At 40.7% G+C, this 27,985-nt stretch overlaps 2 protein-coding genes and 1 long non-coding RNA gene across 3 annotated transcripts; 1 reads left to right on the top strand and 2 right to left on the bottom strand.

The window, feature by feature from the left end:
• Positions 1-1,059: 1,059 nt before the first annotated feature.
• On the bottom strand, positions 1,060-12,280 carry elovl5 (ELOVL fatty acid elongase 5). Its single transcript, XM_017413066.3, has 8 exons — positions 12,091-12,280; positions 9,376-9,440; positions 9,073-9,260; positions 6,540-6,617; positions 6,084-6,255; positions 5,512-5,636; positions 3,986-4,120; positions 1,060-3,197 (listed from the first exon to the last, which is right to left on the bottom strand). Exons 2-8 carry the CDS (start codon positions 9,431-9,433, stop codon positions 3,069-3,071), a joined length of 885 nt encoding a protein of 294 aa, XP_017268555.1. The 5' UTR covers positions 9,434-9,440; positions 12,091-12,280; the 3' UTR covers positions 1,060-3,068.
• LOC112450401 lies at positions 12,190-16,350 on the top strand. The gene is made up of 3 exons (XR_003039006.2): positions 12,190-12,272; positions 14,376-14,456; positions 14,596-16,350. It is a non-coding gene; the product is annotated as an uncharacterized LOC112450401 (long non-coding RNA).
• Positions 16,351-17,553: 1,203 nt separating this feature from the next.
• On the bottom strand, positions 17,554-27,985 carry gclc (glutamate-cysteine ligase, catalytic subunit). The gene is made up of 16 exons (XM_017413071.2): positions 27,836-27,985; positions 27,033-27,145; positions 22,719-22,901; positions 22,510-22,623; positions 22,368-22,426; positions 21,806-21,942; positions 21,574-21,648; positions 21,033-21,149; positions 20,031-20,169; positions 19,835-19,947; positions 19,644-19,736; positions 19,451-19,555; positions 19,041-19,122; positions 18,845-18,954; positions 18,372-18,492; positions 17,554-18,274 (listed from the first exon to the last, which is right to left on the bottom strand). The coding sequence occupies exons 1-16, from the start codon at positions 27,983-27,985 to the stop codon at positions 18,093-18,095; spliced, it is 1,893 nt and encodes a 630-aa protein (XP_017268560.1). The 3' UTR covers positions 17,554-18,092.

Below are 27,985 nucleotides of genomic sequence, written 5' to 3'. Positions count from 1 at the left end.
CCCTCTGAAGTGGAAGTGAAAGCACCTTGGTGTCTCAACCCTGACCACCTACTGGAAGTCAGGACTGAGCAGGAAGCTGACTTTCAGTAAAAACAGAAGATAATAATATTATTATTATTATTATTATTATTTTAAAGCTTCACGAGATCAGAGCATTACGACCAAGAATGCCCACAACGTCGGAGACCTTGACTTGTGGAGCTTACAGAGTGATCGGGACTGAGGAGGCAGAATAAAAACAAACATGTTCTGATGATAAAAGCAACTGTGGTGACTGAGCTGATTGCTGTGGTCCATTAGCTTCAGGCAGGAACAGGAAATGGATAAAAACACAAAAACAACGCAATCAGTCCGGCCCTGAAATAAACTACTCAGCTGGTGTTGTTCGGTTTGTTTGAAGGTTGGGTTTCAACTGATGGCTGCACCGAAACGTTGTCAGTCTTCATGAGCTGAAGGGAAGAAAAACAACAACTCTGCAATTCGCTCGGGATTTTTACCATTCGGAGCCTTTTGTGCATTCGGATTACGAGCAATAATCCAAATAAATTATGTTGAATGTGTCCATGAAGAAAGTATTTCTGCACATAATTTTAATTCTTTCAGAATGTTTTCACTTGCCTCAAAATTTGGGAAATGAAAGTTCAGAAACAACATTTTTAATAAACATGCTTCATAACACTCTTATATTTATCTTTCACCACCAAAAGGCTGAAGTGTTGGTGTGCATTTGTCTGTCAGCAAAATATCTCATGAACCACTGGAAGGGTTTTAATCAATCCTGAAGGTTTTTTTTTTTTAAACACAAAGCAGCTAGACTTTTATTTGTTCTAAAGCTTCTAAAACTGGTGAAAAAGTGGAGTTCCAAGCTTTAAGCTGCATGATATTTTAATGAATTTCTCAGGAAGTAGTCATTGGATGGACATCTAAGTGCATGTGAGGGATCTGGCAATATTATATGACCAAAAAACACAATTATGACCATTAGATGATCTTAGTTTAAAACTCTGCGATGAAAGGCAGCCGGTGAGATGCATTCCTTCAAGGAAAACAACAACAAACAAGGTTTCCATGTGGAGTTTATTCTGAATGTTACAGTGAATAAAGCACGAGTCACGACCATCATCATCGATGGTGACAACACATTAATCCAGAGTCAAACCGGATTAAAACCCAAAGCTGTGTGTTAGGTTTTTACATTCATTGACGCCTCCTCGGCCCTTGGTGTAAACAAATGAAAAGCGTGAGGCTGAAATCGTTTGGTTCGTGTTGCGTTCGCAGCAGACGTGGATTCGTTATGAGAAACAGGATGTTTGTGTAACGCAGGGAGGTTGAATAATGGGACGTTTGGGTAATGGGTCTCATTTCACTGAGTCTGCAGCTCGGGAGTGAAATTTAAACGTTTTTCTGCTTTTGTCCTCCAGAACAAAACAATGAACAATCGTCTGTGGAGGTCACAGGAAGTACAATAAACATGACATTTAATTACTGTAGAATCCGTAAAACCTTCCTTTTTTAAAAAACTGATCACACTTTGAGAAAAGTCAAAGTTTCAGTGAAACCCGTCTTTGGTAAGTCCTGCAGCTCGTATGAAGCTACACAGATAGATGGAAACAGCCACCCTGGTTTTATCAAATTCTGAAATGGGTTTTTAGCATTTTATAGGTTAATTTGATCATTTGTGACAAAACGCCAGTGACTTTCTGTCTGTTTAAAGCTTTTATGCTAATCTAGTCTGAACTGATTGTTTTTTATTCATTAATCTTCTTAAGTGTTAAAAACCACACATTCCAGGTGTTTATTTCAAACAAAATCAACCTCAGTGTGCTTTCTAACCTGTCTTATTTCTTATAAATGATTGCAATTAATCAATTTTACTAAAGAAGAATTGGGATTTGAAGATTTGAGGATTTACAGGCCCTACAGGTGGTTTGGTTTGTCCTTTAAATCATCGTAGTCCCTGACAGAGAGAGTTAACGGCAGGTTAAGAAGTACTGAAAGTTTCTCTCGCAGTGGCTGATGTTCATTTTTCTGATCACAACACGACAACGGTTCCCGGGTGGCTAATCTGCACGCTGAAAGATGTTCGATTACAATTTTTAAAAGCCATCAGGACAAGCCGAAGGGGCATTTAAAAGATGGCACCTAAACTTAACCTTTTGGTTTAAATGAGTGCTTTATGCTTAGAAAAAGAAAACCACTGTGCTCCTGTGGTTTAAAATAAAAAAAGAGGTCATATTCTCATAGTTTGCGACGGTTTTGTTGCTTTTGAAACGGGAGCGATGACTCCAGAGATGGAAAAGTGACCCCTTTTCATCCATTCATCAGCTGAATCTCAAAGAGAAGCGGCTCATATAACATAACGAGTACTTGGACACACAACTTGTTCCACTGAAGAAGGGTCGCAGAGGAATACAGTTAATGTTTTGGTGTGAATTTTCAACCTTAATCAAGCTGTGAGAGAACCTGAAGTGCAAATAAAAACCTCCCAGAGGTGAAGCTGTTCTGAGAGAAGATTTGGACCGATCAACAGAAGTTTACACCATTTTATTTTTCTTTTCTGCTACGCCTTGTCTGAATTAAATTATTTACAGCACCAACGAGTATAAAATGTTAGGAGTATCTAACTGCAAAGGCAGGAATGAGATCAAATAAGGCTCTACAGTAGTTACACATTTAAAATGATAGCAGGTTTTGTGTTTATTTATTCCCCTTCAACTGATGTCATTTTGTGTTTCTTCTGCCGACAAACTTCACCGTTTCTGTGCAAAGCATCACTAAACACCACAAAGTGTTTCTGTTTGCTGGTAGCAACGAGGAGATTATTGTTTTTCTGCAATTAATTCACTGTAAAAGGTGTGGAAGGCATATTGTACAGTGTCAACAACACTACAGTACTCTTCTCTTATATTTATAATAATTTAATAATTCAATAATCAGCAGTTAAGTGTGGAAAAAACATGAAAAGTCTCTGGGTATACTGGATGCGGCTATGGCTTGTTTCATCTGAATTAAGTGCTCGTCTATCCCAGATATGAAGACATGGGTTCGCCCTAGCAGTTTCTCAAATATCAATCCACCCTCAGCTTCCTGGTGGCAGCGTGCTCCGTCGACGGCGTGCCGTTCGCGTGGCCGTTCGTCGACGCAGACGAGCCGAGCTGATGTTCCTTCCTTCGAGAAGCACTCTGCTTTCTGTAAGTCTGGAGCGGAGAGAAAAGGCAAAAAGAGAGCCGGTTTTCATAGATATTACTAAAAAACTGACTGGGGTCAACGGGTTACAACAGAGCTTTCCTGTTTAAAATGTAACACAGCAGGAAATACACAATTTAGTTTTATACTCTTAAAAATGTCCAGATCAGTTCAAAACAGGAATAAATGTAACAAAAACACACCATTAGTGGCCTGTTAAGAATGAAACAGTGATTTGTATTACAGATAAGAAAAATGCTGGCCCTACGTTTATGTATTTTTTATTCTAAACACAGTTTTCAGTATCATTTTGTACTATCATGAAAATAAAACTGAAGCTCAAGCCCAGAAGCTCAGGAAGCCTCTTGGCTCATTTCAAAAGAATGATATGAACAAAAAATGACCAGAATTTAATGAAATAAACACCAATAATTAGAAGCGAATTAATCATAATAAGCTAACATCCAAAAACATCACAAATGGGAGACAAAATGATTGCAATTAAAAACAAAAATAGCACTAAATGCCTCTAAAATTCATCAAATATTAACATGTAGAGCAGCGGAAATGTGGAATCACTCTGTTCTGTTGAATGAGTGTACACATCTGTACCCTGGGCTCCGATGTTTCATAAACTATTCATGAGTTTGAGTTTTTTTAATATGTTCTCCATTTAACAGATCTAAACAATGCTTCAGTTTGATTCTACGCTCAGCCAGTTTGGTGCATTAGTGAGTGCTGGAGTTACAGCACATGTGGTGACAAACATTTAAACAGGAAAAAGAAAAAAAAGCCTTACCTGAATGTAGAAGTTTGAGAAAAGGATAATGAAGGAGAACATGTAATTGATTTGGAAGTACAGCCATCCTATAGGGAAGCCACATGGCCAAACGGCAGCAGATGCCGTCTGTAATATGGTTATAGAGAACTGGATCTGTGGAAAAAACACAAAAACTAAAGTAAACAGACAATCTGAGCCACGGAAAGCTGAATTACAGTTGTGTGGCGATTTCTTCAGCACTGACGCTCATGCTTAAAGACACTGTAGGTCAGGACGTCCCTCAAGGCATCAGGTAACACCTCTCCAGAGAGGAAAACTATAATGATAGCCAGTCAAGGCCCAGCAGCTAGAAAAAGACCGACCATTGCACCGAAGCAAATCTCAGAAGGCCAGTGTAAGAGCCGTGCAGAAGAGCAGATAAGGCAGCGTACCGAAGCTGCAAAGAAACAACTAGGGTTGGGAAACATAGTCAGAGGACAGACTCTTTATTAAGTTATCAGGTTGCTATTCAAAGCTGGGGCAGAAAGGCAGCAACTTGTTCAGGAGGGGGGGGGCTCTGAGAACGAACTCCAACTGAACCAGTTGGTGGAGGGGAAGCGCCTGATGCAGCAGGAATCTCTCCGTGAGGTGGAACCTGTCGCGTTTAGAGGAAATTAGACTAAAAAGGATTTTATCTCACGGGATGCAGCTCAGTTTGAAATCATCTTGGAAGGAGAGCTGTCAGTGCTTAACGTGCATTCAAACAAACTGCCTACAAATAAAGCAGATTAGTATTTCCCTGCAATGGGCAAACCCCCTCTCCAAAAAAAGGAATCAATACAGTAGATGATGTAACAATTTGCAAAATGACAAACATCTGGAATCCTCCACTGATCAACCAAGTGCACGGCTACAATAAAAACAATTCACAGCGCTTTAAAAAGAACACAGCTGCTTGTTTTATTAAGTTAATTTTTAATTTTAAGTACAGACAGATGAGCTTTATTTTTGGCACAACTGATCCCGGCGAACATTATCCCAATCATAAAGCACAGTGGTGGTAGTGCCATGGTATGAGCAGCTTTTAATTATCAAGAAAAATATCACGAAGTCATGTCTGACATGTGATCTTCAGAAAATGGTGTCTGTTGAGCAAAACACCCAGAATTACACATTCTGTATCAAAAAGGGCAAAATCCTGACTTTATTTCTACTAATATGGTTCAGGATGGCCACAGCTGCACAGTGGAATGGGCTAAAACGCAAAACTACAGTCAATGTAATGTGCAGCTTGTTCCTGCACCAGGTGGTCACACCATTATGTTTATGTAATATTGTGTTTATCTGTAAAAATAAATGGCTAATCATATTTCTTTTGTGTAATGAGTTTGTTTCATCTATATTTAGAGCTTGTGTGAAACTTTTAGGTCATATTTAAGCAGGAATAAAGAAAATACTGCTGCATTTATAAGTATTTATATACTGCAGTGTAGGCGCTCGAGTTAAAAAAAGAATCAGATTCTTCAGAAAGAAGGAAGTAAAGGACAGGATGTGAGTGAACCTACCAGCTGCAGCTGCGTGATGTACTTCTTCCACCAGAGGTACGGCCGGAGGGCAGGAACGGCTGACAGGCCGTAGTAGGAGTACATCACAACGTGGACAAAGCTGTTGAGGGAGGCACCGAAGTACGCTGAGGACACACACACAAAGTTATCTTACTTTAAATGTGTGTTTAGATTCGTTTCAGGTGGTGGAGCTTTTCCAGCGTTTAAGGTAACCCTCACTTCTGACTCGCAGTTTTCCTTTGCTTCCCAGTACGAAGAAAACTAACATGGCTGTCAGTCAAATATATGTAAAGGATCTTTGCTGGAGACAAATGTCTTTACAGGGACCTCACTGCATTTTAACAGAAGACCGCTGATCTGAGCATTAATACTTTCAAGGACACCCAGTACCATAGTGCTGACAAGGTCGTAGCAGTGTTCAGCGACTCTGTGCCCTTTTAAAGCTTTAAAAGGAAACAAAGGCTGTTTTTAGAGCATCTTTTTTAAGCTTGAATTATTTAAGTCAAACAGTAAAAGTGAGTACTGGAAGGATCCGAGGCACTGGAGGGCGTAAAGATGAGCAAAGCACTCACAGTGGCCACAGGGTATCCAGTTCATAACGAACCACCAGATGTTCAGCATGCTGGCGTGGTGGTAGACGTGAAGAAACGTGACCTGGTGGGTGTTCTTTCGCAGGATGAAGAAAACGGTGTCCATGAACTCGAGCAGCTTGGAGAAGTAGTACCACCACAGGACGCTGATGACCTGCGAGGGGGAAACAAAAGCAAACTCTGCATGAAAAAGCAGCGTAAGGTTACTCTGAACGTGGACTCAAGGGCCTTTAGAGGATGTCAGCTGTTCGGCGCTGATACACCTTTTTATTTCTCCTCAGCAGAAAAGCAAAGTCATGCTAGTTTCACCCTCAGCTGTGACGGAACAGTCTAACTCACCGTTTCTGTAATTTAGCTGACGGACAGAATATATAATTATGTTTTTCTAATTTGTCATTTGCAATAAACAATGAGAAGGAGTGTGTGTGAGTGACGGACCTTTTTATCCACTTCCGGTGAGCTGTACGTGTTCTGGCAGAAGACGTTGTAGTCGCTATGCCACACAGTCGTAACAAGCTGCAAACAGAGCCATCAAAGTAAACGATGAATATACGTAAACTCAGAGGATTTACTGCTGTTGTTTTTGTCTGGTTTGCTGTAAGGGAAACAAGGCAGCACGTCAGTAGATGAAGAGGAAAAAGCGATATGGGCCTATATATCTACTGTGTCAGGTTGCAGTGACCCATCCTAAGCAGCTGATGAAAGCCCTTCACTTGAAGGAGACGATAAAGCTGAAAGTTAAAACTGTTTAAAATTAGGTCATAGCCAGATAAGAGTTCAAACCGCTGGACCTTTGTATCTCCACCGGTTAACGGGCGGCTTTTCAGATTAGTCGTCGGCCACCGCCAAAAGCGAAAGGCGATAGTAAACGGCGTCACTCTGCTGCTTTTCAAACATATTAGTGCTCAAGGTTGACAAATTTCTTTTTTCAAAAGATATGCTTGTTTTGCCTAAGATACAAAAACAACTAACAGTGAGAAATAAGATAAAATTGTTGGATTTCCTTGAATTATGCATTTAAAATCTGTTCTCCTCTCCATCAGCAGCAGACTTGTTTTAAACAACAACAACAAAAATCTATTAGATAACAAAAGTCCAGAGGTCATAAAAGAAAGGTTGTTTCACAGCAGCCATTTCTTTTTTTTTTACCAAATGTGTCTGAAAAATGACATCAGGATGATAAATAATCTCTGACAATGATCAGCTTTATTACTAATCCTAATTATTATTCAGACACGAGCAGATCTGATTATATACAGATGTTTATATTTCATTAAAATCACACGCTGCAGGTATATTATCATGACATGACAGAACACAGAAAAATATATATATTAAACCTGCACATAGGCTTAAAGTAGGTTTGATAAAAGTTCATTCATCTGCAGTCTGAGCCAATAAACGACCCTCACTTAAAAACAGTTGATTCAGCTCTTTAACATTAAGTATTTATTACACTGTTGCCTAATAGGCCATGTGTTTTATAAGCATACGTAATAAAGTGGGCATATACAGCAGATAAAATGAATTACCATTTGATTATTGACTGCGTGCTGGCAGAACGTCAGAGAGAAGACGAATGCTTTGTACTTTGATTCACATCAGGTGACATCGATTTTTGAGCTAAAAGTTCACCCCACGGCTCGGACATCTGCAGGGTTCAGGGTTTAATGAATCAAATGGACCTTATGCAACGCAGAGGGGAGAACAGGCAGCTCGTTCTGCCAGCTGGATGACACTCAAGACTTCCACGTGCGCCGCGGCTCACTGAACAACGGCCTATTAATGATAAATTACATTTGGCCCCGTCGCTGTTACTCATCCAGCACATTCCGCTCAGACTGACACCTCTCAGGGTTGTTTCAAGGCATTCTTCTATTAACTTCACTTCTGCCATGTTTAAAGAAACAAACACTGAGATTTGCTGCAGTCTGTAACAATATATGAGGGATTTAATAGCTCATATAAGGAGCCTGTCAGCATTCAGCTGTGCTCCTGGTAACAAATCCATGTCCTGTTAGAGTCAAACACAGGACAAATAGTTTCCTGTCAATATGAGATGAGAAAATACATTTTACTTAAACATGTGTCTCCAGTGTTAGTAAAATCTGACAGCATTAAAAATGATCAAATTAATTAGTGCTCAGCTGTTTATATAATAACTACTGTCTAAATAACAAAAAGAAAGTTGTATAAATCTATAAAAACACATTCCTACACACTATATTAGCAAAATGATCAAGACTTATGACTCTGAGATTAAATTTAAGCTAAATAGAATCCACAATAGTAAAGTTAAAATAAAGAATATTGTTGTATTTTTCATTGAAATCCCAATAAACTAAAGTAGGATTCCCTAAATGGGACTGTCCAGATCCGGACCCAAATGAAGTCTTATCTGGACCCAGATCGGTTGATAAATTTCAGTAGAATAAAGTAATAATTTAAAAAATCTAGATACTGTATTTATATGTACATATATCTGCTTTACTTGCACACATTTTCTCATATTTACGGTAATTCAATTTTCAGTAATTAAACAGTTTCTCTCTCAGCAGAGAGAAGCTATCGGCCCACACAGAAGCAGGAGCCTGAAAAGACAATATGCTGAGTAAAGAAAACTGTTATGAATGTTACTAAAAAAGGACTTAAATACAAACATTCTGGACCATCGGGAGAGAAAAAGCTTTCTGAGCCGACCTGGCTGAAGCGGCTTCTGCAGAGCACAGAATTCATCCTCAGGACATCCAGCATATAAACATGTTGCCTTTGAATTCAGACTAATTCTCTTTCAGAAAAGGTGATAATGATTAAGAACGCTGCGCCGCTCAGCTGGAGTGGGTTTGAGCCTGATGATCAATGATCAGCCGTGAAAACTAAGTTTATCTGAAGCTTGATGACATCAGCGAGCTTCAAATGCTCCTTCTGTCTCTGCAGCGAGACTTTGCCCTGATTGTTTCGGTCCGTTTACCTCGTAGCACATGTAGAAGGACAAAAGAGTGATGCCCAGATTGTAGAGCACCATGAGGCCTCTGCAGGAATAAGGCTGCCTGTGTTTCATGTACTTGGGTCCCAGCCACACGATCAGGAGGTACACGACTGTGAGTGCAAAGGTTGGTGGGTAATTGTCGAGCAGGAGCATTCCCTGCACCCGCTTATCTGAAATACGGAGATAAAAGAAAAAAAAAAGAAAAGAATCGACAACAAGATGAGTGAAAGAAGGAAAGGTTAGCGGGTGAAAAATCACAGAGAGAGAGCAGCTGAAGCTACTGACCTCTGGGACCCATCCAGGTTTCAATGTACGCGTTCAGTTTACGATTGAAGGCCTCCATTTTTCACCTACAGAAAGTACGAGGAGGGAAACAGGACTTCATCAATAAATACAAATATAAACGTCTCACACACACACGTCTAAAATGTCCCCTAAAGTCTGAACAGACATCCAGCTGTGTTAACATTTCCTCTGTGTCCTGTTTCTGGTAACCTAATGATGTTTCTTAGTTTCAAAACTGGGGCCTAAAACAAAGTCAAATTGATAAAAATAAATAAATAAAAGGCTGCAGTCAGTCGAACAACAGGCCGTTTCTGATGCATTTGTTGTGCTGACCTTGAGAGTCCCCACTGGCATCATCAGAAGAGCTCAGGGCTATTTATATTTTATATTGAACAAAACTGGAAGGCTGAAAGACCTATTTTTGCAAACCAGGAGTGTGTGCTTGTGTCTGTCTGTTAGCAAAACATCTCATGAGCCACTGGAAACTTGCCGGAGGTAATTACTGGATGTACAGCTACAGCTGATTAGCTTTTGGAGCTCACCCGAGTCAAGATGGCTGCCACAACCAGCTGACCTCATCCAGCTGCCTATAAGAAACTGTCAAAGAAACAAATCTTTCGTCTTTTAATTTAGATCATTTGATCCCTGTAGGATCAGGAGGACTGTCGGATCGAACCAAGATTAAAGTCAGTTTTCCTGAAAGTATAAATGTCTGGATATGAATTCACAAAAAGTTAAAAAACAAAAACAACTGGACTTCTATTCTGTAGTTGAAGACGTTTCAACTACAGAATAGAAGTCCAGTTGTTTTTGTTTTTTAACTTTTTTTGAATTTACCATGGCCTGGATGACTGAGAATCTACGCCAGCGTCTGGATATGAACTTTTTCACATTCATGGTTGTAAAGCTAACATTGCCAGTGTGTTCTCAAGTCTGTTTTATCACTCCTTATAAAGGTTTTGGTAATGCAGAGGAAACATACTGACTTTAAAGCCATTTCAAGTCCTCATGTTTTCACAATAAACACCATTTTCAAAATTCATTTAAAACCCCACATTGTGCTCTAGTAACATGAGCCGTAAGCACTTCCATCAACCCTTCCACTTTCTCATTTCGTCCCTGCATGGTTTTGGGAAGCTGGAGATTAACTCAGGTGATATTTACTCTCATGCCAAGTTGTAACAAGACTATTGACTTTGCAGAGCAAACGTTACACAAATCCCAACATTTTATTTCTTGCTCGAAACCTCATAGCTCGCGGGAAAACAGGCTTTTTCACTCCAGAGGTATGTGCACACTTCTGCACGAAGGGCCTTTTCTGTTAGACTTTGCAAGAACAGAGAGAGATTCGTCCCTGCAGCCTCAGGAATCACACCGAGTCTGCATCCTTTATTTCCAGTGACGTGTTTCTGCCCAGCAGTTAACACAGCGTGGACCGCTTTATCTACAACGGCCGCAGGTGTAAATTAGTCCTGATCGTGACGTACGTACTTTTGGTTTGATTAGATTTAAAGTCTAAAAGTGTGTTTGTGTAAAACACACTTGAGTTTGGTCCAACAATAACAGAAACCTTTCTTGTTTCTGAATTGAGGAACTGATCTGGAATATTGGGTGTCTCATGCTCTGCTAACTGAAGTCATAATTACACCAATCATCCATAACATTAAGTCATGTTTCCAAAACAGATCACTGATTTAAAGATTTGTGGATGTTAACAGCAGGGCTTGTTCCCCTCAGATCCCATCATTTTCAAACAGATTGATATCCAAACACTTTGTGAGTAAGTCGAACCCCTGAAACACCCCTTTTTTTTAAAAGGTTTTTAAAGACAAATCCTCAGGTTTTATGAGGGTATCTGCTGTCCTGCTGGATGCCAGGATCCCAGTGAAACGTTACAAGAAGAAGAGTGCTGCTTGTTTTACCTCCCAGTGGTCATAATGTTACGGCTGAATAATATATTATGCCCTTGCTACGGGAACCTTACAGCATCTCAGGTCAATCTGCCTGCAAATCTCACGATGCAGAACCATCAGGCGTCGGTGGGTTTACGTGGAAAACCACAAAAACACACATTTATGTTCAGCCATGACAAGGAAAACTGACCCCACTTCAGTAACATCCTGGCTCTGATTGATTACCAGATGTGCGTTAGGCTGCACCAGAACATGATCATCTACAGTGAACACTGTGAGCCACAACATGTTATCAGTCAGTCAGATAGACTGTCTCCCCAGGAGGACAGATCCACACCATGAAAGGCGCTCAAGGAGCCAGATCACCAGGAAACACTACTGGGTCATCTGGACTTTGGAAAACAGATTCAGTCAAAACTAGAAAAAGAGTCAAGGCTGAACATCTTACATGTAATTGTAAAAGTCATAATAATATGGCTGGATCCTATAACACTATATACTTTAATGGTAATGTTGTTGGAGCGCCTCGAAATATCCGAAATGCCGCTTTAAGCAGCGTGATGAGTAAAGTGCGTGAAGTTCCAGGCATCAGTGGACACAATCACGCAGGAAAGTTTCCTCCTGCAGCCGGAGACAAGCCCGTTACATAAATGAAACTTCTTGACGCACCAGGCGGAAAAGTTTGCGCACCGAGCGCAGCCGCTAACCCTGCGGAGCTCGCCTCTTCCTCTCCAGCATCACCACCAAATACGGGTTTAAATGAGTCAATTTAAACAAAAAAGACTGTTTTTTTATTTTTTACCTTAAAGGCTCCCAGCCGAGCTCCAGAGACACCGAGAAGGAAACGCTTTGAGAAGGAGGAAGAGGAGGAGGAGGAGGTAGAGGAGGAGGAGGAGGAGGAGGAAGGGGCTGGAGGAGATGCAGCTGAGTCCCGCGGACCGATGAAGGTGGAAGGGGAAGCGGCTGCTGTCTGGCTGATCTGAGGTCAGTCTGGTGGGAGGACAGGAGGGGTTATAGGCAGGAGGCGACCTGCTGTGGCGCAACGACCCCGTGTAGTCACAGGGATGACATCAGGCCGTCCTCCGACCGCCTCTAATCTCACTTTTACAGCACCGAGAACGGCACGTGAACGCAGCATGAGCGCCGCTTCTGGTTTCACTTTTTTAAGTTAAAAAAGGCCACAAATATCGTTTTCATAAAGGAAGACATGCTAATTCTCTGATAATTAATTGCAGACACTCTCGAATGAGGCTTTACCCTTTATATGAACGATTTAGACAGTAGCAGTTCTGTGTAGATCAGTTTTAAATTTATTAACAGCTGTTTTATAAGCTCGTTGGATTGTTGAATAACATCTAATGTCGGTGACGTGTCCCAACATCCTCTGGAAAACAAAAAAAAGTGTTTTAGAAACAACAATACAGGGCTTTTTTTTCCTCCGAAATGATAATAAAACGTTTAGGGTCGGTAACCCATTAGGTAGTAAAGTTAAGATGGCCCCGCCCACATAGCCCACTCTGCGCTGATTGGTCAGCTGCTCTGACCTGATCAGGCCCCGCCCACCACTCCACATCCACTCTGCTGGAACTCAAAGCGCAAAATGTCTGCACCCCCACTCAGCTTTCTTGGAACCGACATTAATCATATCTAAAGCGATTGTTGGCCAAGATGGATGTAACTAAAACATAAAAAACACACGAGCCACAAGGGTGTTTCTATGGAAACACGAGGGGGTTGTGTTATCTAATAAGTTGGGTTTCCAGTTATAAATTAGTGGAGAACATTAACATTTGTCTTTTAGCAAAATATCTCCCAAACCAGAGGGTGGATTTTAATGAAACTTTCAGGAAGTAATCGTAGGATTTACATCTAGAGCAGATTAACTTCTGGAGTCACCCTGATTCAAGATGGCCTCCACAGCCAACTGAACCCAGCAAGCACACAAATGGCTCCAGATCAGCCATTATTGTGAATACTGTGCTAAAATTTGGTGGGGCAGTAGCTGAGAGTCATCCTCAACACATGCTCCGAGTGCTAACACCTCGCACAAAATCAATACTGATTGCAGGAGGCTGGACATAATTTATTCATGATCAAAATGGCTAAAATGTGCCTCTTCTTTCTATGATCTTAGTTTAAAACTGGCATAAAAGGCGGCAGGGTATATGCATTTCTTCAAAGAATGCTAAGGCTTTTATTATTATTATTTAAATTTACATAAAAATGTTTGATAATTCTCTCACAATGATAACTGTTTCCCAAAGCTTCTGTCTTTCTCCTTCTACACATCCAAACAGCGTTTTTAATGAGAAAAAGCTTGTTAAAAATATTGTCTTTACAGTGTGAAGCTTTTTAAATGATCATTATGAGTAGAAAATTGCTTTATGAAGACAATCCATTTCTATCTTTGGGTTTAAAGGCCAGAATGTAAAAAAAAATTAGCTCCTGTACATACAGAGTTCTGACAGCAAACAGCTTTTAAATAAATGTATAAATGCTCTCCAAGTGTGTATTAAAAGTCTTAGTTTCACATTTTGGTTTAAACAGCTTTAGTAAATCAGTGTTTTACCCCTAACTCTCCCAGACTGTGTAAAGGTCTTCCGTTGCGTACGAAATATAGCTCCAATATTGTCAGTTTAAAAGCACTTATTGCAAACTATGACATCATATGCCTGTACTTTTTCATGTGCAGTTCTGAAATGCAGGAACACGCTCAGTTAATGGCTATTATCTGCATATTTTACTCAACAAATATGTACAAACGCATCCGAACTGTCAGACTCTTCCATGGACGCCACCATCGTTCACCTGTTTTCAATTACTTTGGTTGTTTTTTGTAGGTAAACAAGCCAAAGTGGTCGATGGACGCTTCGACCATCAGCGTGAGAAAAATAAAGATTGTATGAATCTGTCTTTGACTGGTCTGCATGGCTTTGCAGTGAGCACCATAAAACTCAGACTTGTCACCATTTTAGCGCGGTGCAATAAAAAAGACCACATTCATAACCTGTTTTTTTTATTCATTGCTGGTATTTGTACACATATATTTAATTTAATCATACAAACCAATTAACCACAACTTCACAGATCAGACCCAGGGTCTCTGGAGATGTCCTGTGTTGCCTGGCGTTGGGACTGCAGCAAATCCTTAGAGTCCTGGATTGCAAGGTAAAAAAGAGTTTGGTGATCCAATGCCTCTCAGTCAGTTTGGGTTCTGTGGTGTATAAAGTCTGGGGGCGGGGCGGGGGGGGTTTTGGTGCCGTCTCTGAGCAGTTTTTGCAATAACACAGGACACATTGTTCCGTAGGATGATTCTTGCAGGAACACTCAGGCCATGAATGGACGTTCCTGATTTGAAACGACATCGGTATGGGTCAGCGTAACGTCAACCTCGCACCCGTGTTTGCTTCGTCTGCTGCTGCTGGCGTGGCTCGTTTCTGGAGTCAAAGTGCTAAAAACTTATTTTTGAAGGTATGTCCTACATCGGTCTGTGTCTCCTGTAAACATTAGTCAGAAGAAGCAGCCTGGCTGATGTGGCTGCTGATGATTTGTCAGCCCCCGCTGCACTTTGTGTTTCCAAACCAGTGTTGGCATGCTCCCTTAGTGAGCTGATAGTGATTATGGTGTCTGAGTATTATCGTGATGTCCTGTCTGTCAGTGTTAGCATGGAGTTTCATGCCTGCAGTGTTGCTGTTTTTACTTATATTTAAACATGTTTTATTAAAAAATACTCACTCTTTGGACTTAAAAAGATAAATAGAAATACTATTTTTGTCATCAGCAGAGCTTTGTGAAGCCTGTAATGGAAAAAGAGAGGGTTTTTAAAATCATGTTTATGATTTTAAAATACATAATTTGCTATAAAACAGTAACAAACTTTCAATACAACAACAAAAACAGCAGAAATGAACCTGTAAGTTTGGAGAACAGTAGCTACTGAGTGGTGTTGGATTGGATTTGGGTCTGAATTTACTTCCTGATTGATTTAAAAAACATTATTACTATTGCTTTTTTTGTTTAAGATCTGTTTGTTTGTTTGTTTTGTCACATAACTGGTTTGGTGTGAAGGATTTTCCGGGTCAAACATTAGTGTTTAAGACTCAAGTTAGACGGGAATTTTTTCCAAGAAGACCTGTTCTCTTTTTCAGAAACATTTTGCTCAGAAACAACTCTCAACCTTCGCCTGACCTGTAGAATATATTTTAATTTCACTCATTGAACCAACATTAAACAGTGAAGGTAAATCTGTTTACTTACTTTAACTTCTCTGCATCTTTCATTCTCAGACACTTCAGAACAATGAGTAAATGAGTCACAATTTATTGTTTGTAATACTAAACAGCTTTTACAGGCGCATCACTTTATGTGCCTAAAACCATAAAGTAATATGCACATAAACACAAACGTTGCACATCTAAAATAAAGGAAAAGCATTGCCATGTTTTCACTTTGCACAGCTGAAATGACAACACTAATTGATGCACAGTTTAAACTTGGTTGTTATAATAAAAGGAGACTTTTTGGAGTTAAAGCTCAGTGCATACTTAGAGACGTCTTGTTAAAACAGAAGAAACTGGCCTCTTCCTTTATGTCCTGCTGGTCTTCTCTGATTGGTCAGTTTCAGTGGCCTGATCCGGCACCACCCACCACCATCATCATCCTCATCAGCAGCAGCATCAGCTGGAACTTAAATAATAATAATAATGACAATAATAATCAAAACTAAATCAGACTTAGTTCCATGTCTTGTACGAGTAAGCTTCAAAACATTAAAAGTAAGACTTTAAAATGTTGTTTGTTAAGCTCTTAGAGAGACATTTAAAGATAATTCTTTCACATAAAAGCTTTAGTAACACTTGGTTTTGCAGCATTTAATGAAGAACTGCAAAAATGAGCAAACCGCTGACGCCTAAACTGACTCACAAGTTTGCACCAGTTTGCAAAAGCAATGTTTAATGTAAATTCACAATAAATGTATTCAATCTGGGTTTTTTTGTAATTGTTATTGTTGGTAAACGTGCTGGCAGGGACATTTTAATAATCAGCAATCAAGTAAAAGTGACATTTATCAGAGAAAAACATCCGACACTGACTTCTGCTTTTTGTTTTATGCATTTACATTTTCTTAGTTAGTTATCACTGTCAGATGAACCTTTATAAAGAAAAAAACAGTGTTCTTGAGTTGAAAAACCAAAAAGACTGAAGAAAGTTTTACACTGAAGCCAACAAACGTATTTATTGTAAAGGACCGATGAGTTCAGAGCTCAGCGTTCAGCAGGAAGGCCTGTGGCATCAATAATCGTTATCTTATCTAAGAGGTCAAACTGAGGCGACATCCTCATCAGTTTATGCTTCTATACCACCATCTTGTGGCTGGACCTTTTCAAACATTAAAGCTTTACAATATAATGGATTACTAGAACAGTTACCGTTGGCGTATAAAGATTTAACAGTCACAGAGAGATAAAAACAGTGATTATAGATGGATTAAATAGAAAAGAGCTGATGAGCCTTTTTTTGTAAACAGGAATATTTGTTTTCTTTCACCTGCAATAGTCAGGGTGGAGAGTTTCTGCAACTTTTATTTTGAATGTCAAAACTAAAAAAGGAATATTTGGAGACGTGATGAAAAACCTACAATTTACTCGCTTCCCTGGCTGCCTCACCAACCGGATGCAATGTTTAAAAACCCATCAGGATCGGACCTCTAATAAATTCTGTATTAGAGGTCCCCAAACGACTGATTCAGACCCAAATCAAGTCTTATCTGGGTCCAGATCGGCTGTTCAGTTACAGTAAAATAAACTAAGCATATAGGTCTGCACAACTTTAATAATATTTATGGTAATTTACTGTAGGCAGTGCAAATTTTCTACAGTTTAGTTAATTTAGGCATCTTAGCTTTCATACAATTTACGGTAATTCATTTTAGATGGCGCAGCTTTTCTGGTATTTGTGGTAATTAAGATAGCGGCTTCTACACAATTTATGGCAGTTCATCTGGGGCGGTGCAGCTTTTCTAGCCTTTATAATGTGTTTTAGGCAGTGCAGCTTTTCTAAAATTTACAGTAATCCTCCCATCTGGCCAGCAGTTTCTCTCCCAGCCCACAGAGGTTGAGTAAAGAAAACGAGCACAGATGTCACTACAGGAATTTAAATATAAATATTCTGGGCTGGTTTGTTTTGAAGGTGGCTCGTGCTGAATAGTAATTAAGGCCGCTCTGTGACACCACTCACATTAATAACTCTCACTGTAAACATCAACAAACGTTGACAGTCTGATCTGTGTACAGGTTTATTTTCAAAGAGCGTCACTTTGGAAACGATTTCCAAATGAATGCAACACTAATGTTAAGGGTCCCACTACAAAATTAAGCAAAGCAAATGTTTCTTAAATGCGAAAACAAAAGAAAAGGAATCTCATTCAAATTTGTATGTTTTTTAAAATTTTAAAAAAGAATGATGTTAATGTTTTAAATAGCAAAGGTAGAGTACTCACAGAATACAAGACTAAAGCAGCCTACTGTACAACTCTGCTACATTTACAATTTCACACGGATATGTTTGATTTTCAGACAAAAATAAATACACATCTGATTTTCTATTACATAACCCCTTCAAACATCCTATTAAAATAATTTTGTCATCATAAAAATCTCATACAGTGTATGTACATTTATTCAACGCCGTTGTGTTTCATCACAACGCACATGCTGCTGCGCTCTCTTACGATTGGACCGCCTTCATTTGGTCTTTGTCTTACATGCGAATTAGAAAAAGGAGGACGCGTTTCCGCAGCGCCTCTCACTCGACCCGGTTGACCGGGTTCCCGAAGAGCTCGGGGCACTGCTCCTCGCCCTTGGCGATCCTGTCGCACTTCTTCAGCAGGTCGTAGTTGATCTTGTCGGTGATGACGCTGTCCTGCTTGTACTCGGGGTGCTTGGCGACAAACTCCCTCATCCACTTGGCCATGGTCATCAGCTCGCCTGGTTCACACACACAAAAAAAAAAAAAAAAGAGCAGAAATGACGCTGCGTGATCAGAAGAGCTCCTGAAAATGTCGTCCTTTAACGGCGAGCTTACCTGAGGCACGTTTCTTGATGAGCTTCAGGTAATTCAAAATGGTGCATCTGGTGTCCACGTCAACTTCCATGTTCTCCAGGTACCAGTTCAGGATTGGGATAAGCCCCTGAAATACTCCCTCCTTGTGGAAAAAAGAAGAAAACTGCTGTAATTATCAAAAACCCTGAAACAAAAGAGCAAATTTAAAGCCCTGTCTGCATTTCTATAGTGATTTACTAAGACAAAAGAAATCTCAAAATACTGTTTTCCTTACAATCACATAATTTAAACCAACTACATATTGTTTAATCTATTTTATTTGTCCTCCACTGGGAAACAAGCTGAAGAATTCAAATGGCTGCAATCCTTAATTTCACCACTAGGTGTCACTCAACATGCTCCTTTCAGATGACTGATGCTCAGTGCCTCCTGGAAATTGTGATTTTCTTTAAAATAAAATGGCTAAACAAACAAACAAAAAGTCACAAACTCACCTTTCCGTTGATGATGGTGTCAATACTCATCAGTGTGTACTCCTCGTTTCCTCCATCGCTTTCCAAGCCGTTCTGAGCAGAAGCAGCGCCATCGAGGACCTGGCTGCAGCCTGGTAATACAAATTAGAAACCAGTTACTTATGTCTGAACCGGTCACCTGACCTTTCCTCACAGCTCCACTTCCTGTTGGACTCACCTTTAAAGATGTCTTTCCTGAAGTAAAACATACCCTCCTTGACAGCGTTTCTCTTCTGCGCCATCTTCATGTTCTCATCAACCTGACAACGGCAGGTTTTATCTGCGTTAGTGAACAAAAACTGCCACAGGATCCAGACACAGGAACTCAAAGAGTCAGGGTGTGTTGGGAGACGACTCTCAGCTACTACCACAACAAACTTTAGCTCAATATCTGCAAAACGGACTGAGTTACAGCCAGTAGTGGCCATCTTGAATTGGGTCAACTCTAAAAGTTGATCTGTTCTGATGTACGTCCACCGAGAGCTTCATTAAAATCGCTCCACGGGTTAATGAGATATTTTGCTAACAGACAGACACAGCGGCTCATGGTGGCAGGCGATGAACGGCAACGCTCTCGCTTGTTTTCACCTTGGACAGAGGGATCAAGAAGTCCAGTTTGTAAGACAGAAACACTCTGGTGAGCAGGACCACAAACACCACGTACGCAGCGTTTTCAAAGTCTGTTAGCTGGACCTGCAAGACAAAAAACAAAAAAAGGCAGCTCACGACACAACGTCCTCAAATCAAATCCCAGAATAAGAGCGTGATATGTGATGGGTACCTCCATGGGGCGGAACTCGACCCTCCATCCAATCTCAGAGTTGGGAGGTGGGGGTTTAAACCGCATCGTCTGCCAATTGGTCGACTGAATATTCTGCAAAAGGTTTGAATAAAAACTCAAATCCACTTAACCAATGTCTGTAAATTCATTTAAAAACAACAAGTCTCTGTTTAGGAAACAGAAACCCGAACCTCAAAGTGATCCGATTCATTTTCATCGTCCAAATGTATCTTCTCCTCGAAGACGATGAGCGGGTCTCGTATGAAGAGGTGAGCGATGTGTTGAGCCAGAAGCTTGTCAATCCCTGCAAACGACACGAAACGTATTTTAATCTCAGCACGAGCGCGCAGAGGCGGCCCGGCCCGGGACCTCGGCCAGCGTTCCTACCTGCACTGAGCAGCTGCTTGTAGATCTCCTCGTCGATCGTCAAATCTATGTCGTTGTACTTCTCCCCGCAGCAGGACAGGTAGCTGTCAATCGAGTCATACCTGGACTTGAAAATCCTGTATTTGCTGTTTTTCAAAGGCTGAAAGACAAAACGGATTCTTTCAAGCAATTTACTTAAAAAATGTAATTAAGTATGTTTTTTACTGCGAGCTCATTAAGGCTGAGCTTTACCTGAGTTCAGTGGCTCTTCTGAGTAAACCAGCTTATTAAAGGTTTTTAAATGAGAGTTTTTTACATTTTCCTCACACTCCAAGCTCAGCAACACAGGTAAGTTAGTCTGAACCAAGTGACGCTTTGGTACAAGAAGATGTAACAAACAATCGACTTTCTTACTTTATTTAAAAACAGGAGAAACTGTCCCGTCACTGATTTACTTCTTAGCAAATTCACACTGAATAACAACTCAATCTAAACCCACAACTACCCTTATTTGTAGTATTACGCAACATGAAAAAGTACAACAGATGGATCTGTGTTATGAGTTTAAATCTTTTCTTAGAAGTGATCCGTCATCCTGAGCGGAGGTTCTTCTAACACCGAGCTTGGCCCACTCAGATTTAACTTTCACAAAGAGACAAAACCTGTGACTAAATGGATGAAATATAAAATAGCTGATGAGCCTCTCGGGTAAATGGCAGCTTAGCGATGTTTATATTATTTTCACCAGCAACAGTCAAGGTCAAGAGTTTCTGCAGCTTTTATTTTAAAGGTCAAAAGCTGAAAAGTTTGTGAATCACTGATCCTGAGGAACATTTGAAGACTTCTTTGCCTCTGTAGCCAGACTTTATAACACTATTAAAACAACCTGAAACCCAACTTGTTTCTTATTATTGTCCAAAGCTTGATCCCTTCAGTCCGGATGAACAGGCTTAGTAAAATAAAAATGGCCTAAAGCTGCACCCTGCATGTTTCCTTGTTTGTGGTATCTTCAGCTCCTCTCACCTTCAGCCCACGTTCCTCCTGAGTCCGGTCGTCCACCGAGGCAGAAATAACTCCCCAGCGACAATCGATGTCCGACACGTAGCCTCTGTAGAACGGAGAGGCTGCACTCAGGGCCATCTGCAAGAGAACGGAAACTATCCATGTAAATGAACAACGATAAAGGAACTGATGTTATGAACAGCTGCGGTCCGACTCAAAAACATGACATTTTGTGAAAGGGAGGCATGGCCTTCAGTTTGACTGAGCACTTCTCCATCAAGAACAAAACAAATTGTTTTCCAAGCTGCAAAAATCAGGAAAACAAGTAAAAAGTTCATCTCGAGTATCAGCACATACATTTACATGGAGTTTAGAAGTTATACGAAGGTATTTACAGCTCTGTTCTTCATTCTCACTCTCTTTACTCTAAAATATGTTCTCCTGACTTTAATGATGGCTTAAATCTTTCAACTTAAAAAAGATCTTGTGCACCAGCTCTGCTGAAAAGGAGGCCAAATGAATGCAACTGATCAGAAAACTCAGATTTCCTGCAGCCACTCACCACAATGGGGCAAAACACAGCTAGCTGGTCATAAAGGTACCGAGCCTCATTGATGCTGCAAGCCTGGAATGTCACCTGCAAAACGCATAAAAAGGAGGCTGAAGTGCATTTATAAATCACTTATTAGGACAGCTGGGCCGCAGTCACACAGAGCTCAAGGTTCTGATTTACGTCAGCGGACAACAACAGAAGCTTTAAGACGCGGCGCCGCGGCGTTCCGACGGCACTCTACCTGCAGGCAGCAGTTGCCCATGCCGAAGCCCATGGCGTCCATGTAGATGTGGTCGGGCAGAACCGCTCGGGCCGCTTCGCCATCGTCTTCGGGGAACGTCTCCACAAACGGAGCGGCGGTGCGCTCGTCTCGGAAGACTGAAACGAGAAAAGCAAGACAGCCGTTAGATTTCTGTTCAGAAAGTTCCTAATCCTTCATCGATCCAACCGGGCAAACTTACAACACATCTGAAATGTACCGCTTTGAAATAAAAAAAGCCAAACCGGAATTAAAACAACGAGAATGGCTCGGCTGAAATGTGTTGAAAGCAAGCAGAACGAGAGCTAAAAACCACCAAAACTGTCAATAAAATTAGAAACAGCAGCTAAAAGCTAAAAGTATAAAAAGACAAAAACAAAGCAAGCACGCTGAAGTAGTTTTCACAGAATAATGTTCTTGAAGAAACAGAAAAAGGTCTTTCTTTGGGGAAACGTTTTGTAAATAAAGTTCAATAATTCAAAAAGCATAAAGTGTGCTGAGTCAGCATTCACACAACAAGGACTGACTCTTATTTTTTACTTACTTGGCACATTTATAACAACTTTCTCGCCTCTTCGACGGCATATGTTTCTGGTGAGAGTCCTGGAAAAAAAAAAGAATTCGATCTTCCTCAAGCGAATCAGTCATACGAGAAATATCACTGAAGACACGCAAACTCAGCCTACCCGAATCTCGGGTGTCTGTTGATGGCTTCATCTGGGAAAAACAGCGACCTCGAATTTCCGTTTTTGTGAGGATTGGGACGAAACTCCGGCTGGGTGAAACCTGGGCAACCTAACCTGAACAAAAAGTGGAAGTCTATACATCAGACCGTCGAAGCAGAATTTGGAGCTTTCTCGTTAGAAAGCCGTCAAAGCGGACTGAAGCAAGTCACCTTGGAAACGCGGTGATGGTGCAGAGGGTTTCATTGGGATTCAGGACCGACGAGGCCTCCTGGCGCCTCTTCCTCATGTTGCTCTCCACGGTGTTGAACTCCGACATGTTCCCGCCGTACGGCTGCCCCGGAGTTCCCTCGATCATGTAGCTGCCATATTCCGGTCTCCACAGCGTGGGATGGCTGCAGGAAGACAAAACACGCCGTAAAAAGCGACGCCGTTGTGTGCGTCACACAATGACCTTTTTTTCCTTAAACAAACTGCTTACTTTTCCTTTATGGAGCGGCAGCTGAAATCCTGCCAGGACAAAAACAGATTTGTGCTGCGGAGCGTGCAGCAGAGGGACGGTGATAAGGAATGCATGAGCTCTGCTGTTGTCACCGCCACCGGCATTTCCCCCTCGGTGAGGTTAGCCGCACAGATTTACACCGCGGCCCGAGGGCAAGCTTAACACGCACGACCCTGTTCAAACTTTTACAGCAGCTGCAGAAAAGCCCTCTCTCTTTGAAGTCGCAAACCTTTATGGAACCGCGCTAAAACAAAGGGAGGGGAGAAGCTTCTTTGAGTGTGGCCGATTTAAACGTTTTAAAAGTAGAGGTGAATCGAGGAGTCGGCTCGTGATCGGTAACAGGCGGCGGCCCGGACAGCGACGGGCGGCGGCCCTTCTGTTGAAGGTTTGGAAGAGGACCACCTGAATTACAGTCAGTCACACTTTGGGTTGTAATTTTCATGTAGAATTTTCTGACAGCGTCACTCCAGTGTTTTCAAACCGTCACCAACACGTCGTTAACGTCGTGAATCACAGAAATGGTTTCACGACGGTGTTGAACTTAAATAAAAACTCTTCAACCAACCACGTCCATCCGACGTTCCAGTCCTTCAGGAAGCTGAAGAATGAAACGGCCGTTGTAGTTTCGAGCCGGTTTACACAAATAATTCCAACGCCCTGAATCACTCCACCCACATACTACGGATTGTAATTCACCGCCTTGTTCGAGTTCACACAAAAAGACCGAAGAGACCAGAGTAACTTTCATTATCATTGTTTCTAAATGAGCTTGAATTTTTTTAAAACGCAAGACTGAAAACAAACACCATCTGTGACTTTCTTTCTATTGATGTTAGCTTTAAATTGTTTTTCTTTCAAATATTATTTGAACTAAGCTGCTAATTATTTTAATAGTGATCTCGTAGGGAAAAAAAAAAATTCACTACGGTCTAATGCCAAATAATCTGGAGATTTTCAATTAAACCAGAAATTGGGGGAAATATATCTGATAAAAACAGTGAGGCTGACAGAACCAACTTCAGGTTATTTAAAGAAATTCTGACAATAAACTTATTTTATACTGACAGCTTCACTGAATACCAGCTGCCACCTGTTCAGAGCCAAATCTAAGTTGAATTAATTCCTCTGATTGATAATAGAGCATCGTGTTTTTGCTTGTTAATGTTAACGGTCACCAGCTTACCTCATCGTACCTTTCCAGGTAAAAATCTGAAGTTTCTGCAGCCGTTCAGGTAATCTTTAACACAGGACACTTTAAAGCTGTCCTCCTCACTCATAATGACATGGACTGATGCAACAGAAGAGCAACGTTTCATCAAATTTGAATTTTTGTACCTAGGGCGGCACAGCAGGGCAGTAAGAAGGCCACAAGTTCAAACCTCAGCTTCAGTTTCCTCTCAGAGGACAGAAAAAAACGTGCATGTTAGGTCAGCTGGTGACTCTGAATGTCTCATTTGTCTCCATGTGTCCCTGTGATGGACACAAGGACACGACCTCTGAGCAACCCTGCTCAGAAAAGTGGGTAAAGAAAATGGATGGATGTGCGTCTCTTTATTAAAATTCCATATCTGATAAAAAAACAATTACCCAACAGGTTTTACAAACACAAAAAGTGTTCTGAATCAAAAGCCTTCTTAATTAGAGGAAATGGTCATGTGTGCCAAGAATTTGTTAACAAAAATCAGAGAAATCGTTACAGCTGCTCATTTGCAAACAAGATTCTACTTCTTAATTATGGCGGAAAGAGATAAAAAAAGGGCTTATTGAAATGTCAAAAATGGTTCATGATTTAGCTGTTTTCACAACTCCAGGATGCTAGTTGGTTTAATAAAAAGGCTTTTAGTGACAAGAAGAGCCTAAAAATACTTTGTGGCCCTTCATTTGAACGCTCCACCTTCTGGAGAATATGATCCTATTAAAAAATAAATAAATAAAAACATGCTTCAGGAGTACATCAGCTCACTGTACTTATTGTATTTTGATCAAATCACAGTTTTCCACAAAATAAGAGAAATTACTGTATGTAACACACACTAATTAATTAGCATTAATTATAAAATTTAGGAACCCATTTCTTCACTCTGACAAAAAAAAAAACTCCAAGTTTTATTTATGAGATTATTATAAACATGCTGAGTCATACTTGTCAGTTTTGATGGTATCTCATAATTATGTCTTGCAGGATTTCACACTTGGCTCAAACAAAAGAGGACTTAATTTAAAAAACTGAACTTATGTGACTTCTGAAGTTATCTGTGAGAACCAGTTTGTCTCTGAATAGTTGCAGTTTGTTCTGATGGATTACTCTTCATAAAAAACATTCAGAAACGTCCTTATTTCCATCAATCTGACAGGACTGTAAACTAAAGCAGCATAACATAACAAAAACACAGCCGGGTTGGGCTTTAATCTGGTACTTTTTGTCCATTTCAGAGACGTTTTACTGACTTCATCATTAAGTAAATAAATAGAAGCATTTGAACTTCACAGTTTCTACTCATTAGGCTCCTAACAGCAGCACAGCATCAGAGAGAAATTAAGGTGCAACGTTCATGTTAGGTTAAATATTTATCATCTCAGGACTGGTGGCGTTCGCAACTCTGAAGAAAAAAAACCTTCACAGGAAGAGTGCAGGACACTCAGGAAAGATATTATTAATTCTCAGCAGTGATGAGTGTCAGACAATGTTGTCTCGATAAATGAAGTTGTAAAAAAGATTTAAAAAATCCTGTTGCAGAAAACCAAACTGAAGGACTTTTGACAGAAAGATCCAGAGGATATTGAACAGAACTGAAACTAATTATTTATCTTATAAGAGCGGGAGCTAAAATCGAGTTTGATAAGCGTCACATCATGGACTTAGATTCTGAATTTATGTCAAAACTCATTTTTGTTCAAGTTATTCTGCGCTGCCACTTAAAGAGAGTCAGCAGAGCAGCTGCTGACTCTCTTTGTCCCAGTAAGGGTTGCCGTAGCTTCCTGTTGCTGAAACATGTTGAAGTAAAGCTGTGACTTTTCACATCTTTTCTTTGCTGAACACTTAAAAAAAACCTATGTCTGTAACCACCAGCTGAAGCTACAACATGACTTTGAAATATCTGAATTGTGCATAAACGTCCAGTGACAAACAGGATGCTAATCATGTTAGCTTTCCTATGAAGTTTTCAATGTAAACTTAGCATCTGTGCTAATTTCCGCTCAGTAACCTGTGATTAATAGGGTTTTTACATATGAATGTGCACACAAATAAATCAGTTTATTTCCTCTCAGAGGGTAACGGAGCGGTGGTCCCACCCTCCCATGGTGGGGAAAGTTCCCTAATTTAATAAGTAAAAATAACAATGCAGTAATAATCAGTGAAACCCAAAATGTGTCTTATTGGCCCCCTGAACATGACGCCTCGCTCATCCAGTTGGACGTTGCTCCACGCAGATCTCAGACGCGTTTCCCTTTTCCTTCCATCACTCTTGTTGCTTATATGCTCGTGACCGATCCTCATATTTACGAGGACAACAGATCCGCTGTATTTTGACACCAAAACGGTGCGAGTTGCTCACACCTGCTCAACTCGACAGACGCGTTCGTGCCAACATGTAAATAATGCCATTGGCTACGTGGCCGAGGAAGTAACGACGGCACAGATAAACATCTGTCGAGCCAGCTCGGTGAATCTGCCCGTGGCTGCTCAAAACCACAAATATGCAGGGAAGCAAGATTTTGTTTTTAACGATCCAAACTCATGCACCACTACAATGTCCTCGTTTGCAGAAATTAATTTCTAATGGCAACGTAAAACTGTTCTGAAATCATAGTGGCTGTAGCTTCACACCGCTCTGTGTGATCTGCCCAAATCCTGACAAATAATAATCTTTGTTACTGTGGTGGGAGTGGATGAGTGATTACTCTTAACTACTTTTATAAAATATCTCTCTCAGTCACTTCTGTCAACATGGTTCGACTAACATGGCGCGCAGATTAAAATAAAACACGTAAACATTTGAGCACATTGGGACTTTTCACTTACTTGGGGTTAATTTTTTCGCCTTTTTCCTGAAGCGTATCCAGAACATGCTCGCCGTTCAGCACAAGTCGAACCTTTTCGTCTTTGTCGTCCAGTTCCACCAACATGTACTCGACCTAAAGACAGACAGACAAACAAACAAAAAAAGGGGAAGAAAACTGAATTTTAAATCCGGGACCAGGCTTTCCGCCAGCGTCATTTCCAGTTGGTCAGTTTCCTTGACTTTGACTCTGCTTCTGTGTAATCCCCTGTCTGAAACACGGATTAATCTGTAACAACAGCATTCCACATCGATTGAAATTTAAGACCCCGTGTTCAAGCTGCTGGACGCCAAAGTTTCTGCTGCTGCTGGCAGGTGAAAAATAACATTAAAAGTATAATAATAATAATTAAACACAAAAACAGGGTTGCTGAACAGCTAAGCCCACACATCTTAGTGGGTTGTTTACTCAACAGGGAAGTTTTCTCTGAACTATTATCATGGGTAAAAGTTACCACAAAACAAAGTAAATCATTGATCAAATATTACTAATAAAGTCTCCTCTGACAGCATTACAAATGTTAGGCTCATCGGGCCATTCACACTAGATTAGTGCTTCAAATCCAGGATTATGCAATGAGTAAATGGTATTATTTACATGGAAAGAGCACGTGCAAACACGCTGAGAACTGCAGGTAAAATGTCAGATATTTTCCACTATACATGTGCGCACAAAACAAAAGGCACCAGTAAAGGGCGCTTTGTTGCACAAACACGAGTAGGGCACATGACGCTGCTTTTTTTAATTTATTTTTATTTCCCTTACCTCGTCGCCCCATTTCAGCACGTCTTTCTGCCGCTCCTTCACCTTGTTGTAGATGTTGAGGAACTGGATGATGCCGTGCTTCCGGATGTGGTCGGCATATTTCCTGGACTCTTCCCAGTCCAGCGGAGACCCCTGTGACAGCAGCCCCAT

The sequence above is a fragment of the Kryptolebias marmoratus genome, linkage group LG22 (genome assembly GCF_001649575.2).
Source record: "Kryptolebias marmoratus isolate JLee-2015 linkage group LG22, ASM164957v2, whole genome shotgun sequence".
In the NCBI taxonomy this organism is placed as follows: domain Eukaryota; kingdom Metazoa; phylum Chordata; class Actinopteri; order Cyprinodontiformes; family Rivulidae; genus Kryptolebias; species Kryptolebias marmoratus.
Note: the sequence above shows the minus strand (reverse complement) of the source record. Positions and strands in the feature narration are given on the sequence as shown.